The sequence below is a fragment of the Rhincodon typus genome, chromosome 13 (genome assembly GCF_021869965.1).
Source record: "Rhincodon typus isolate 14 chromosome 13, sRhiTyp1.1, whole genome shotgun sequence".
In the NCBI taxonomy this organism is placed as follows: Eukaryota; Metazoa; Chordata; class Chondrichthyes; order Orectolobiformes; family Rhincodontidae; genus Rhincodon; species Rhincodon typus.
The window spans coordinates 16,942,717-16,957,601 of NC_063344.1; the positions used below are offsets into that span (position 1 = coordinate 16,942,717).

The 14,885-nt window shown below is 42.7% G+C and overlaps 1 protein-coding gene across 1 annotated transcript in view; it reads left to right on the forward strand.

Annotated features, from left to right (window-relative positions):
• The window catches only part of LOC125484711 (5-hydroxytryptamine receptor 3A-like), a 34,202-nt gene that overhangs the window by 15,970 nt on the left and 3,347 nt on the right, over positions 1-14,885 (forward strand). The window contains exons 6-7 of the mRNA XM_048604534.1: positions 5,908-6,068; positions 9,382-9,592. Of these exons, the coding sequence (XP_048460491.1) occupies positions 5,908-6,068; positions 9,382-9,592 (372 nt within the window). The remainder of the gene's footprint in view (positions 1-5,907; positions 6,069-9,381; positions 9,593-14,885) is intronic.

Sequence of the window (14,885 nt, forward strand, 5' to 3'; positions counted from 1 at the left end):
CGTACCTTGTCCGTAACTGAACCATCTCCTCTTTGGCATAGCTCAGTTATAGTTTCTACCAGAAACCTGATATTCCAGTCTATCCGGTCTGGCTGCATCTGTGAAGGAAAAAACAGAGTTAACGTTTCGGGTCTGGTGACTTCCAGCAACTTCTGTTTTTGTTGCTGATTTACAGCATCCGCAGTTCTTTCGGTTTTTATTCTAGTCCATCCAGACCAGCTCTGTTCTCACTCAAAATTGGCTCTTCACCAATTGATTTCATTCTTATTCTGGATTGACCATAATCATTCTCCACTATCATCTTAAATCTTACCAATGATTACGGCTCATGGATGATAGAATAATGTTGGGTATGCAGGGTAGTTTGATCTTAGTAGGATAATAGGTTGGCACAACATCGTGGGCCGAAGGGCCTGTACTGTTTTATGTTCATTACTGTCTTGTAGATGATATCCCATTGACATTTGATCCTCTTCGCCAATCTTGGACTAGCCATTGTGATCAGTACCCTGACTCTACCAGTATCCAGTCTTGATTTAGATAATTAAAGTACCACTCAGCGATGTTGACATCGCTCTGTAAATTCCCTGCAGTTTTGTTCTTCTGCAATCTTCCCACGATAGGCTTTTGTTTAATTTTTTCATGGGATGTGGGCGTTGCCAGCTGGGTCAGCATTTATTGCCCATTTCTAATTGCTCCTTGAATGGCTTGCTAGCATCATTTCAGAGGATCATTACAGTCAACTTCATTTCTGTGGGACTGAAATCACTTGCAGACCAGGTAAGGATGGCAGATTTCTTCTCTGAAGGGCACTGGTGAACCAGATGGGTTTTTGCAACAATTGACAATGGTTACACAGCCACCATTAGGCAAGCTTTTGATTCCAGATCTTTAATGAATTGAAATTTCACCATCTGCCATGGTGGGAGTCGAATTTACTGTCCCAAATCATTAACCTAGGGCTTTGGAATTCTAGTCCATTGACATTACCACTTGCCACTGCCTCCCCAGAATTCTGGCCTATATTTTTGTGGTCCATATGCTGAGCAATGTAATTGAACCCATTTTGTTCCTTCACTCTAGCCAAATTGATTCTATCTTTCAACCATTCGAGACATCCTCTTTCTCCAGCAATGCTCTTCCTAATTAATACCATCACCCCTTCTCCTTTCCTTCCTTTTCTATCTTTTCTGAACACCTTATACATGGGAGTATTTGATACCCACTGCTACTCTTCCTTGAGCCATTTGCCACAACATGATATTTCCACATTGCAATCTGCACCTGTAATCCCCAAACTTGTTAACTGTACTCTGTGATTTCACATACATGCACAGTTACCCTGATTTAGACTTCATTACTTTCTCCCTTACCCTGACTTCATCGGCTAAGTTACTATTCTGTATGCTAATGTTGTCTGTCTCTCCAAGTATTTTGCAAACCCTGATATTCTTTTCGAATATTCTCTATTGGTTCGCCCACCTCTGCCAAGTTAGGTTAAGGTCAGAAATCACACGACACCAGGTAATGGTCCAACAGGTTTATTTGAAAACACATGCTTTCGGAGCCTTCTTCAGGTGTTAGTGAGAGAGGTGGCCTCAGACACAGAATTTATAAGTAAAAGATTAAACGGTCACAACTGATGATGACGTATTAAACAAACCTAAGATGCTGTTAAATTTTTAATCAGTTGGAACGTTTTAAATGATTAATATGTATATGTAAGTCCTCAAATATATTACATTTTAATCAATTAAAATCTTCTAAGCCTGTTGGACTATAACCTGGTGTCGTGTGATGTCTGGCTTTGACCACCCCAGACCAACACCAGCACCTCCACATCAAGGTTAGTTTAAAGTCCTTCTAACAGCACTTGTAAAACACGTTGCTAGGAACTCAGTCCCAGCTCTGTTCAGATGCAACCTGTCCAGCTTGTACATGTACATCTTCCACCGAACCAGTCCCAGGAACATAAAGGCCTACCCCGCACCATCTTTCCAGTCACACATTCATCTGCCTTATCCTTGTATTTCTATACTTAATTGTAAGTGACACAGGGAGCCATCTGGAAATTATTACTTTTTAGGTCCTGCTGGCTAATTTTCACCCCAGCTCCCTAAATTTTAATTGTAACACCACACCCTCTGCTAATCCAAAGTCATGGGTACCAATCTGGGCCATGACTTCTGGCTGTTCATCTTCTCCTATAGAATGTCCTGCAGCTGTTCTGTGACATCTTTGATTCTGCTACCAGGGGGACCGCTGTGAAAACACGTCTACAGCTACAGAAACACTTCCCTACTAATGAATCCTTTTCACTGTTGCACTTCCTTTTTATGTTTCTCCCTTTAACCAAGGCACTGTGGTGCTACAAACATGGCTCAGACTGCATCCCATTGAGGAACCAGTGTCCTCATCAGCTTTCAAGTCAGAAAATTGATTGAGTGAGTGCCCAGGGGACACCTGCACTTCCTGCTCATTTCTCTTGCACTGTCTGGAGGTACTAATTCTCTTTCTGCCTCCAAGCTCTTATGCTATGGCGTGACCACTTAGAGTCAGACAGCACAGAAACAGACTATAAGAGATAGGATTTATAATCATCTAGAAAGGAATAATTTGCTTAGGGATAGTCAACACGGTTTTGTGAAGGGTAGGTCGTGCCTCACAAACCTTATTGAGTTCTTCGAGAAGGTGACCAAACAGGTGGATGAGGGTAAAGCGGTTGATGTGGTGTATTTGGATTTCAGTAAAGCGTTTGATAAGGTTCCCCATGGTAGGCTATTGCAGAAAATACAGAGGCATGGGATTGAGGGCGATTTAGCGGTTTGGATCAGAAATTGGCTAGCTGTAAGAAGACAGAGGGTGGTGGTTGATGGGAAATGTTCGTCCTGGAGTTCAGTTACTAGTGGTGTACCTCAAGGATCTGTTTTGGGGCCACTGCTGTTTGTCATTTTTATAAATGACCTGGATGAGGGCGTAGAAGGATGGGTTAGTAAATTTGCGGATGACACCAAAGTCGGTGGAGTTGTGGATAGTGCGGAAGGATGTTGCAGGTTACAGAGGGACATAGATAAGCTGCAGAGCTGGGCTGAGAGGTGGCAAATGGAGTTTAATGCGGAAAAGTGTGAGGTGATTCACTTTGGAAGGAGTAACAGGAATACAGAGTACTGGGCTAATGGTAAGATTCTTGGTAGTGTGGATGAGCAGAAAGATCTCGGTGTCCATGTGCATAGATCACTGAAAGTTGCCACCCAGGTTGATAGCGTTGTTAAGAAGGCATACAGTATGTTAGGTTTTATTGGTAGAGGGATTGAGTTTCGGAGCCATGAGGTCATGTTGCAGCTGTACAAAACTCTGGTGCGGCCGCACTTGGAGTATTGCGTACAGTTCTGGTCACCGCATTATAGGAAGGATGTGGAAGCATTGGAAAGGGTGCAGAGGAGATTTACCAGGATGTTGCCTGGTATGGAGGGAAGGTCTTATAAGGAAAGGCTGAGGGTCTTGAGGCTGTTTTCGTTAGAGAGAAGAAGGTTAAGAGGTGACTTGATAGAGACATACAAGATGATCAGAGGATTAGATAGGGTGGACAGTGGGAGCCTTTTTCCTCGGATGGTGATGGCTAGCACGAGGGGACATAGCTTTAAATTGAGGGGTGATAGATATAAGACAGATGTCAGAGGTAGGTTCGTTACTCAGAGAGTAGTAAGGGCGTGGAATGGCCTGCCTGCAAAAATAGTAGACTCGCCCACTTTAAGGGCATTTAAATGGTCATTGGATAAACATATGGATGATAATGGAATAGTTTAGGTTAGATGGGCTTCAGATTGGTTTCACAGGTCGGCGCAACATCGAGGGCCGAAGGGCCTGTACTGCGCTGTAATGTTCTATGTTCTATGTTCTATGTTCAATCCAACCTGTCCATGCTGACCATAATCCCAAACTAGACTAGTCCCACCTGCCTGTGCTTATATCCCTCTAAACAATTCTTATTCATGTACTTACCAAATCTCTTTTAAACGTTGTAACTGTACCCATATCCATCACTTTCTATGGAAGTTCGTTCCACACATGAACCACTCAATTTTAAAAAATATTGCCCCATGTCTCTTTTAAATATTTCTTTTCTCACCTTAAAGATATGCCCCATCCTTTGGAAAAGACACCGGCCATTCACCTTATCTATGCCCCTCATGATTTTATAAATATCTATAAAGTCACCCCTCAACCTTCTATGCTCCAGTGAAAAGGTCCCAGCCTATCCAGCCTCTCCTTAACTCAAACAGTCCAATCCCAGCAACATTCTGGTAAATCTCTTCTGAATCCTCTCCAGTTTGCTAATATCCTTCCTATAATGGAGTGCCCAGAACTGGACACCATTCTCCAGAAGAGGCCTCACCAACATATTATACAATCTCAATATAATGTCCCAACTCCTACACTCAAAAGTCTAAGCAATGAATGCAAGCATGCTAAATGCCTTCTCAACCACCCTATCTAAATGTGATGTAAACCTAAAAGAATTATGTACCTGAACCCCTAGGTTTCTCTGTTCTACAATGATACCCAGGGTCCTACTTTTAATTGTATAAGCCCTGCTCTTGTTTATTTTACCAAAATGCAATTCCTCACATTTATCTAAATTAAAGTCCATCTGCCACACTTCTCTGGATGTGTTTTCCATATAATTCTCAGGTTCACAGATGTGCCATAGAGACTCTAGCCACCACTCAAGCTCTGAAATGCAGACCATACAGCTGGCAGCATTTCCTGCACATGTAGTCTTCTGAGACACTGGTAAATTCTGTGACTTACCACATGTTTTAGGCCACAGATTCTACTAAACTGAGCTGTGCTGCCATGTCTGAATTTTACTTCCCTTATGTTAACCTTATTTTCTTTCAGATTACTCTTTCATATTGGCCCTGACCTCTACTATTTTTCAGTTAATACAAATATAGCTACATTTTAAAAATAACATTTTTCAAATTTATAACAAGTGAAAGACTGTCCCTCATTGCATCTTCCTACAAACCAATGAACTAATTGAAAGCGAGTAGAAGGAAAAAACACCAGCTCCGCACCTTCCTTTGAACTTCCCATTTTCACATTTCACATCTTGCAGTAAACCTTGCTTAAAGCACTTAAGTCCATGCTATACCTGTCCAGTGAGTGTTTGATAAGGACAGTATTCAAGGAGATTTACTCTATGTCTAACCCCTGGGTGTACTTGCCCTGGAATGTTTGATATACAATGGGTTTTCTGGATCGTACATCTGGTCATCCCCACATTGCTGTTTGTGAACGTTTGCAATGTTCAAGTTGGCTACATGTTTCTGATATAGCTAAAGCGTCCAGATTTCAAAATTCAGTAATTGGCTGTGAAATGCTTTGGTCTGTCCTGATAGTCATAGGGTCATAGATTCATACAGCACAGAAACAGACCCTTTGGTCCAAAAAGTTCATGCTGAACATAACCCCAAACTAACTAGATCCACCTGCCTGCTCCTGGCCCATATCCCTCCAAACCTTTCATATTCATGTACTTAACCAAATATCTTTTAAATATTGTAATTGTACCCACATCCACCACTTCCTCAAAGTTCATTCCACATGCAAACCATCCTCTGTGTAAAACAAAAAATGTCCCTTATGTCTTTTTAAAATCTTTCTCCTCTCACCTTAAAAATGTGCCCTCTAGGCTTTAAATCCTGTATTCTGGGGAAAAGACAACTGCCATTAACCCTATCTATACCCGTCATTATTTTATAAACTTCTACAAGGTCACCTCTCAACCTCCCATGCTCCAGTGAAAAAAGTCCCAGCCTATCCAGCCATTTTTTATAACTCTGAATGTTACTACAGAAACGCAAGTCTTTCTGTCTCCTGACCAAACCTCTTTCTTTGCAGATAAGGATTTGAAACTGCACATCAAAGAGACCTCTGAGGAGATAACGTCCAAATCCAAGAAAATATTTGCAAGCAAAGGAGAGTGGGAACTCCTCCAGATTGCGGCATCAGAGCAGACGATTCTGGAGGATTGGGCAAGCTATGATTTTATATCCTTGGAAGTAAGTACCATTTTTGATTCCTTGCTTCACTATAGCTCAACCTGAGAAGGTAATGAGTAATCAACGTCATAGGTTCATGCCCACGATTGGCCTGATGTCCATCAGAATTGGAGTTTGGGGTTGGAATTTTTCAATGGGACTCCGCAGAAGGAAGTCATTCGGCTCATCATATCTGTATGGGCCCTTTGAAAGGGCTATCCAGTTAATCCCAATAGCCGTGCTCTTCTAACTAATTCCTGTGTGAACATTCCTATTGAACCTTCTTCCTTCCAGGCAGTGTATTCCTTCCAAACCATTTCCTTCCAACTCACTGTGTGCCCACACAATCTCTCCTCATTTCCCCCTCACTCTTTTCCCAATTACTGCTAAAAAGACACGTTTTGTTGAAGCTTTACATCTTGAAATCATCAGGACAATTCATAAGAATATCTTTTTAAAGTGGAAAACCAACATTTATACTATATGAGAGGAAACTTCTGATTGGTTGGCAAGTGGACACTAATTGGTAGATGCATTATGGAGAGTGCATGAGCGAAATCATGGTTTCTCAATCAGAATCAATATGACTTCCTGTTTACATTGTCATTTTCTGCAAAATGTTCCAAAGATTGCAAGATGAAAAGCTTTGACAAAGTATCTGTTGTCAGCAATATTCAATTTTGTACAACCAAAGGATTATTTTGCAATTAAGGAATAGACAGCAGAAATTGAGTGATTCCCTAGAAGACTATAAAGGCTGTAGGAGTATTCTTAAGAAGGAAATAGGAGGGCAAAAAGGTGGCATGACATAGCTTTGGCAAATAGGGTTAAGGAGAATCCAAAGAGATTTTACAAATACATTAAGGACAAAGAGTAACTAGGGTGAGAACAGCGTCACTTAAAGGTCAGCAAGGCCACCTATGTGTGCGACCACAGGAGATGGGTGAGATAATAAATGAGTATTTTGCATCAGTGTTTACTGTGTGGAGAAGGATATGGAGGATATAGAAGGTGGGCAAATAAATAGCCACATCTTGAAAAATGTCCACATTAGAGGAGGAGATGCTGGATGTCTTAAAATGCATAAAGATGGCTAAATACCCGGGACCTGATCAGGTGTACCCTAGAACTCAGTGCGAAGCTAAGGAAGTGATTGCTGGGCTCCTTGCTGAGATATTTGGATCATCAATAGCTACAGGCGAATTGCCGAAAGACTGGAGGTTGGCTAACGTGGTGCCACTATTTAAGAAAGGTGGCAAGATAAAGGTAGGGAGCTATAGACCGGTGAGCCTGACACCGGTGATGGGCAAGTTGTTGGAGGGAATCCTGGGGGACAGGATTTGTGTGTATTTGGAAAGGCAAGGATTAATTAGGGATAGTCAACATGCTTTGTGCGTGGGAAATTGTGTCTCACGAACTTGATTGAATTTTTTTGAAGAAGTAACAAAGAAGAATGAGGGCAGAGCAGTGGATGTGATCTATAGGGACTTCAGTAAGGTGTTCGACAAGGTTCCTCATGGTAGACTGGTTTGCAAGGTTGGATCACATGGAATAGAGGCAGAACTAGCTATTTGGATACAGAACTGGTGAGAAGGTAGAAGACAGAGGGTAGTGGTGGAGGGTTGCTTTTCAGACTGGAGGACTGTAACCAGTGGCGTGCCACAAGGATGGATGCGAACATAGGAGGTATGGTTAATAACTTTGCAGATAACTCCAAAATTGGAGGTGTAGTGGACAGCAAAGAAGGCACAAAGGAATTTTGATCAGATGGGCCAATGGGCTGAGTGGCAGATGGAGTTCAATTTAGATAAATGTGAGGTGCTACAATTTGGAATGGCAAATCAGGGCAGGACTTAAACACCTAATGGTTAGGTCCTGGGGAGTGTTGCTGAACAAAGAGACCTTGGAGTGAGGTTCATAGTTCCTTGAAAGTGAAGACGCATGTGGATAGGATAGTGAAGAAGGCATTCGGTATGCTTGGCTTTATTGGTCAGTGCATTGAGTAGGAGTTGGGAGGTCATGTTATGGCTGTACAGCACATTGGTTTGGCCATTATTGGAATACTGCATGCATTTCTAGTCCCCCTGCTACAGGAAGGATGTTGTGAAACTTGAAAGGGTTCAGAAAAGATTTACAAGAATGTTGCTGGTGTTGGAGGGTTTGAGCCATAGGGAAAGGCTAAATAGACTGGGGCTATTTTCCCTGGAATGTTGGAGGCTGAGTGGGTGACCTTATAGAGGTTTATGAAATCATGAGGGGCATGGATAGGGTAAATAGACAAGGCCTTTTCCCCAGGGTGAGGGAATCCAAAACTAGAGGGCATAAGCTTAAGGTGAGAGGGGAAAGATTTAAAAGGGACCTAAGGGGCAACCTTTTCTTACAGAGGGTGGTGCGTGTATGGAATGAGCTGCCAGAGGAAGTGGTGGAGACTGGTACAATTACAACATTTAAAAGGCATCTGAATGGGTACATGAATAGGAAGGGTTTAGAAGGATATGGGCCAAATGCTGGCAAATGGCACCAGATTCATTTAGAATATCTGGTCGGCCTGGACGAATTGGACTGAAAGGTCTGTATCCATGCTGTATATTTCTATGACACTAATTACTTTAAACCAGGTCCTCTGGTTCAGCCACCCTCCTCTGCCAGTGGAAACAATTTCACCACATTTACTTGACCGAACCTATTATTTTAACTTCTCTGTTATATCATCCCCAACCAGCCCTGTCACAAAGAGAACAATGCCAACCTCTCACTCCATGAGCTGAAAATTCATATCTTGGTAATTAATTCCTTTTTGCAATCATTACTGGAGGGCATGGCAATGCATAGAATTTAATACTAACTACGCTTCCATGTAATTTCCAGTGCAATAACAGGCTATTTGGACCAACAACGCTTTGCTGGCATTTATGCTCCATTTGAGTCTCCTTCCACCAATTTTCATTTCACTTAATCAATTAATTGCTGCTCTTCTTTTCCCTGTGTAATGTGTTTGTCTAGTTTCACCTTAAATGCATCTACTCTATTTGTCACAACCACTCCTGGTTCCTCATTCTCACCACTCTCTGGGTGGAGGCGCTTCTCTTGAATTCCTTACTTCATTTATCAGCAACTAGCTTTTATTTCTAGCCCCTCTTCCTGCTATTGCCCACAAATTAAGACCATCTTCTCCATGTCAACACGATTAAACGGTATTGTGACCTTGATACTAGGAATCCTGAATGTGATGTTGTTCTTGTGTATTTGTTGTCATTTATTTCTGGCTTTCAGGTGTTGCTCTAGTTCTGTGATTGGACCAAACCCTCACACTACCTCATCTCTCATCGTGCAGGTGACAATGAAGCGGAGGCCAACGTTTTATGTTGTGAACCTACTCATTCCGAGTGCCTTCCTCATGCTGACAGACATCGTGAGCTTTTATCTGCCGGCTCACAGTTTTGACCGAGCCTCCTTTAAGATGACCCTCATGTTAGGCTATTCAGTTTTCCTCATCATTGTGAAGGACTTGTTACCCAGTAACTCATCCCATACTCCATTGATAGGTAAGACCTGGAGTTCCATTGTGATTGCTCTCAGTATGTTCCCAGCTGGCACAGTGGTAATGTCACTGGACTAAAAACCAAAGAGGCCCAAACAATGACCTGGACAAGGGTTCAAAGCCCACCATGAAAACTGATGGAATTTAAGTATTGATTTGAGATTCAAGTAGCTGAAGCTATCATCAATTTATGCCCTTCTGGGAAGGAAATCTGACACCTTGACCTGTTCTGGTACGTGTGACTCCAGACCCACTGCAATGTGGTTGACTTGCAACTGCTGTCATGCACATGGGTTGGGCAACAAACAGCAACTTTGCCAGTGATGCCCATGGCTTGTGAATGAATAAATGGGCTGTAATACTCTTTATTGCCATAGTGCTGCACATGATTGCCCTCTCTGCAGACAAAATGCAGACTAGAGAGAGTTAGCTACATTCTTGAACTTCTAACCTCTAGCATATGGTGTGTGCATATGTGTCTCTCTGCCTCTGTATCTCGCACTTTCCATGTGAGTGTGTGATATGCTAATCTGTTTGTGCAACGGTATGTCTGAGTGCAACACCAGGTATCAGTAATAAGTCTTATACACGTGCAAGACACACAACCACATCATAAATAAAAGGAAAATACTGTGGATGCTGAATATCTGAATCAAATGCTAGAGAAATTCAGCAGAACTGGCAGCATTTGTGGAGACAAAACCAGAATTAAGGTTTCAAGTCCAATATGACTCTTCTTCAGAACCTTGTTCTGAAAAGAGGTCCTACTGGACTGTAATTGTTAACTTCTGTTTCTCTCTCTCTTCAGATGCTGCCAACCTGTTGAGTTTCTCCAACACTTTATGTGTTTGTTTACAAAATGGCATAGTACTTCAGCAGGTCCATATTTACTGAACAAAGATCTGCCACTGTTCAGTAACCAAGGAAGTAAAACAATCATTGTGACCGAAGCACGTTTGGAATTTCTGTATTCTTTTACTGTTTAACGATCAAATGCACAACAAAAACAACTATCAGCACTTCCTTGCATTGAGAACATGAATGTTGAGATCACTGGCCTGAAGACAGTGTCTTTTCCTTATTTTATTTAGGGGCTGATGTAACTTGTCAGATTTGGTTTGCAAGAAGCTATGATGGCAAATATGTTGGACAGCATTTGTTCAATGTGATTAGTCCACACCAATGACCTAGATCCCTCCCTCTTCTTCACCGCTGTGGATCCTACCTTCTCTCCATTTTTCAGAACACTCCATATGGAATATATGCAGAACTTACTGTACAGAAACTGCCATTGGGCCCATCTAGTCCACGCTGATGTTTGTGCTGATTATGAACCTACTTATGCCTTGCTTCCTCCCATTTTATCAACGAGACATAGTCTAGCAGGAATGTCCTTTAGGACCCCACCAGCTCGGTCAGTAGTGTTGCACTTGATGGTGGGTGTTAGAATTCCCCAGAGTACATTTTGCGTCCTTGCCAGTACCCAGTGCTTTTGCACTCAGAGCTTCTTCTCAAGTGTTGTTCAATGTGGAGGAGTACTAATTCATCAGCTGAGGGAGGATGGTAAGTGATAATCATGGGGTCCAGAGGCGATTTGAGGAGTCCAAGGGCAACTCTCTCCCAACTGTATACTGCCGTGCCACCACCTGTGCTGGGTCAGTCCTGTCAGTGGGAGGAGATACATCCAGGTATGATGATAATGGTATCTGGGACAAAGCCATACTCCCAGAATCATACCTTACAGACAATATCAGGCTGTTGCTTGACTAGTCTGAGAGACAGCTCTCCCAATTTTGCCACTAGCCCAGAGATGTAAGGAGCAAGGAGGACTTTGCAAGATCGACAGGGCAGTTTTCCCCGTTGTCTTTTCTGGTCCCTAGGTCAATGCAGAGTGGTCTAACTGGTTTCATTTCTTTGTTGAGACTTTGTAGCGATTGATACAACTGAATGGTTTGTTATAACAGTGTAGAGCTGGATGAACACAGCAGGCCAAGCAGCATCATAGGAGCAGGAAGGCTGATGTTTCGGGCCTAGATCTCTGAATGGTTTGTTAGGCCACTTTAGAGGGCAATTGAGAGTCAACCACATTGCTGTGGGTCTGGAGTCACGTGTAGGCCAGACCAGGTGAAGATGCCAGACTCCCTTCCCTGGTCAATGTGGGTAATGTTTAGGGTACTTCCTAGTATTAACCTTTTCAAACTTATGTACAGCGAGGAGCAACATCCTATCTCCGAAGATCATTAGTTTTTGGAATTCTCTTCCACACACAGCAGTGGAGGCTGGGTCATGGAATTTATTCAAGGCTGAGTTAGATTTTTGATCTAAGGGAGTAAAGAGCTAAGTGGAGGTAGTCAGGAAGTACAGCTGAGGCCAGAATCCATTTAACCCTACTCTTACTAAATGGTGGAGCAGACTTGATAGGCCAAATAGCCTACTCCTGCTTCTATTACTCATGATCTTAAAATTTGGTCACATAGGTAATGTAGGTGGGAAAAGTAGTTGATGTGAACACAATAATTTTCAATTAAATAGTGATAGATTTTTGTTAGCCAAAGATTTTCAGCATTTGGAACCATGTTGAATAGAATTATAATAGAAATCAGCCATGATCTCGTTGAATAATAGAATAGCTTCAAAAGGCTGAATGTCTTCCATTTGCTCTTCTTCTCCCAACTAGTTTTCCCTACACTTGTCCAAGCTGCTCATCTGAAATCCTCCCTGTGGAAGCAAGATTCATGCTTTCATTACTCTGAGTGAAGGAGGTTTCTTGAGTGTTTTGTTTGAACTTTTAAAGGCTTTGCGAAGCTGTGTTGCTAATCTTAGTATTTGACCAAAGGATGAAAGAATGCCTCTATCTCAACTTCCAGACATGCCAGAATATTTCCCAGGAAACTTGTTGTTTTTGAAGTCTAATCACCTTTTGTAGCAAACCGTCCCTTACTCTTTTATTTGGCAAATCTTTGCCATTTGCCTGAGAAGGTAGGGAGGTGCAGCAACTCATTTGGAAGGTGGTACATCTGACTGTGCAGCACTCTTTGCAAATGTCCACCTGGATTACAGCATAAATTTCTGGAGAGTAAGGACGGCAATGCTATAGCCGAGAAACATTGTACAACATTAAGAGCTAAATCCGTTTACAGTTAGTGCCCCAAGAACAACTCCTTAATAGTGCTGTGGGTGTACACATCAGGAACTGTAGCAATTCAAGAAGGCAGCTCGCCCCGAGACACAGGGGAGGGGAGGTAGAGGGTTGTTTTCAGACTAGAAGTCTGTTCCTACCTGTGTTCCACAGGGATCGATGCTGGGTTCACCATTGTTTGTCATTTATATAAATGATTTGGATGAGATTATAGGAAGCATGGGTTGTAAGTTTGCAGATGACACCAAAATTGGTGGTTTAGTGGGCAGTGAAGAAGGTTATCTAAGATTACAAAGAGCTCTTGACCAGCTGGGCCAATTGGCCAAGGAGTGGCAAATGGAGTTTAATTTAGATAAATGCGAGTTGTTGCATTTTGGTAAGATAAACCAGGGCAGGACATACTCAGTTAATGGTAAGGCCCTGGGGAGTGTTGTTGAACAGAGACCTAGGGGTTCAGGTGTGTAGTTCCTTAAAAGAGGTGTCACAGGTGCAGGGTGGCGAAGAAGGCATTTGGCACGCTTGCCTTCATCGCTTAGACCACTGAGTGCAGGAGATCACAGTGGGTCATGCAGCATCCATGGAGAGACAGCAAGCCAACTTTTCGAGTCTGGATGACTCTTCTTCAGAGCTGAAATGAAGTGTGGAGGGGGCAGCCTTTATGCAATAGTTTGCGGGGGTGTGCGTGTGTGTGTCGGGGGGCATAGTGGGTGTAGGGTGCTGGAGGAGAAAAGATGTTAATAGTTAAGATTAAGTGATCGGAATGTGAAAATGGCAGAAGGATGGTGTGTCTCCTGCCAGACTTGAAATGACAGTAACTGAAGGAGGGGAGGACATGATAACAAGCTAAAGGAAAAGGAAGAAATAGTTCACAACTTAAAGATGTTGAAGATGTTGAACTCAATATTGAGTCCAGAAGGCTGTAAGTCAGACTAGGCACTTTACAGCCTTCTGGACTTAATATTGAGTTCAACACTCGTAAATTGTGAACTTCCTTTTCTTTAGCTTGGTATCATGTCCTCTCCCACCCACCCACTGCCATCCCAATTACTGTCATTTCAAGTCTGGCAGGAGACACACCATCATTCTGCCATTCTCACATTCTGATCACTTAATCTTAACTATTAACATCTTTTCTCCTCCAGCACTCTACAGCCACTACCCTCACACACACACACACCCCAAACAATTGTATAAATGCTGCCCCCTCCACATTTCACTTCAGCTCTGATGAAGAGTTACCTTGACTCAAAACGTTAGCTTGCTCTCTCTCCATGGATGATGTCTGACCCATTGTGATCTCCAGCATCCAGATTCCAGCATCTGTACTAATTTGTTCCGACATTGAGTGTAGGAGTTAGGACGTCATGCTGCAGCTGTAGAAGACATTAGTAAGGCCACTTTGGAGTACTGTGTTCATTTCTGGTCACTGTGCTATAGGAACTATGTTATTAAATTGGAAAGGATGCACGAGATTCGCAAGGATGTTACTGGACTGGAGGGTTTGAGTTATAGAGAGATGCTGGATAGGCTGGGACTTATTACCCTGGAACATAGGATGTTAAGGGGTGACCTTCTAGAGGTTTGTAGAATCATGAGAGGCATGGATAAGGTGAATAGCAAAGGTCTTTTCCCTAGGGTAGGGGAGTTCAAAACTAGAGGGCATAGGTTTAAGGTGAGAGTGGAGAGATTTAAAAGGGACCAGAGGGGCAAATTTTTCACATAGAGGGTGGTGCAAGTATGGAATGAACAGCCAAAAGAAGTAGTACAGGCAGGTACAGATACAACACTTAAAAGACAGTTGGTACAAGAACTGGAAAAGTTTAGATATGGGCCAAATGCAGGCAAATGGGACTAGATTATTAGGAAAACTTGGTTGGCATGTATAGGTTGGACCAAAAGGTCTGATTCCCTGCTGTACGACTCTGAATTTATGATGCTAATTAGTGACACCCACATCTCATGAATTAATATAGAAATTTATTGGTCACGGGCAGACTCTTTCTGCTGAATCCGAGACAACAAGGTGCAGGGCTGGATGAACACAGCAGGCCAAGCAGCATCATAGGAGCAGAGAGGCTGACGTTTCGGGCCTAGACCCTTCTTCAGAAAATGCCCGAAACGTCAGCCTTCCTGCTCCTCTGATGTTGGTTGGCCTGCT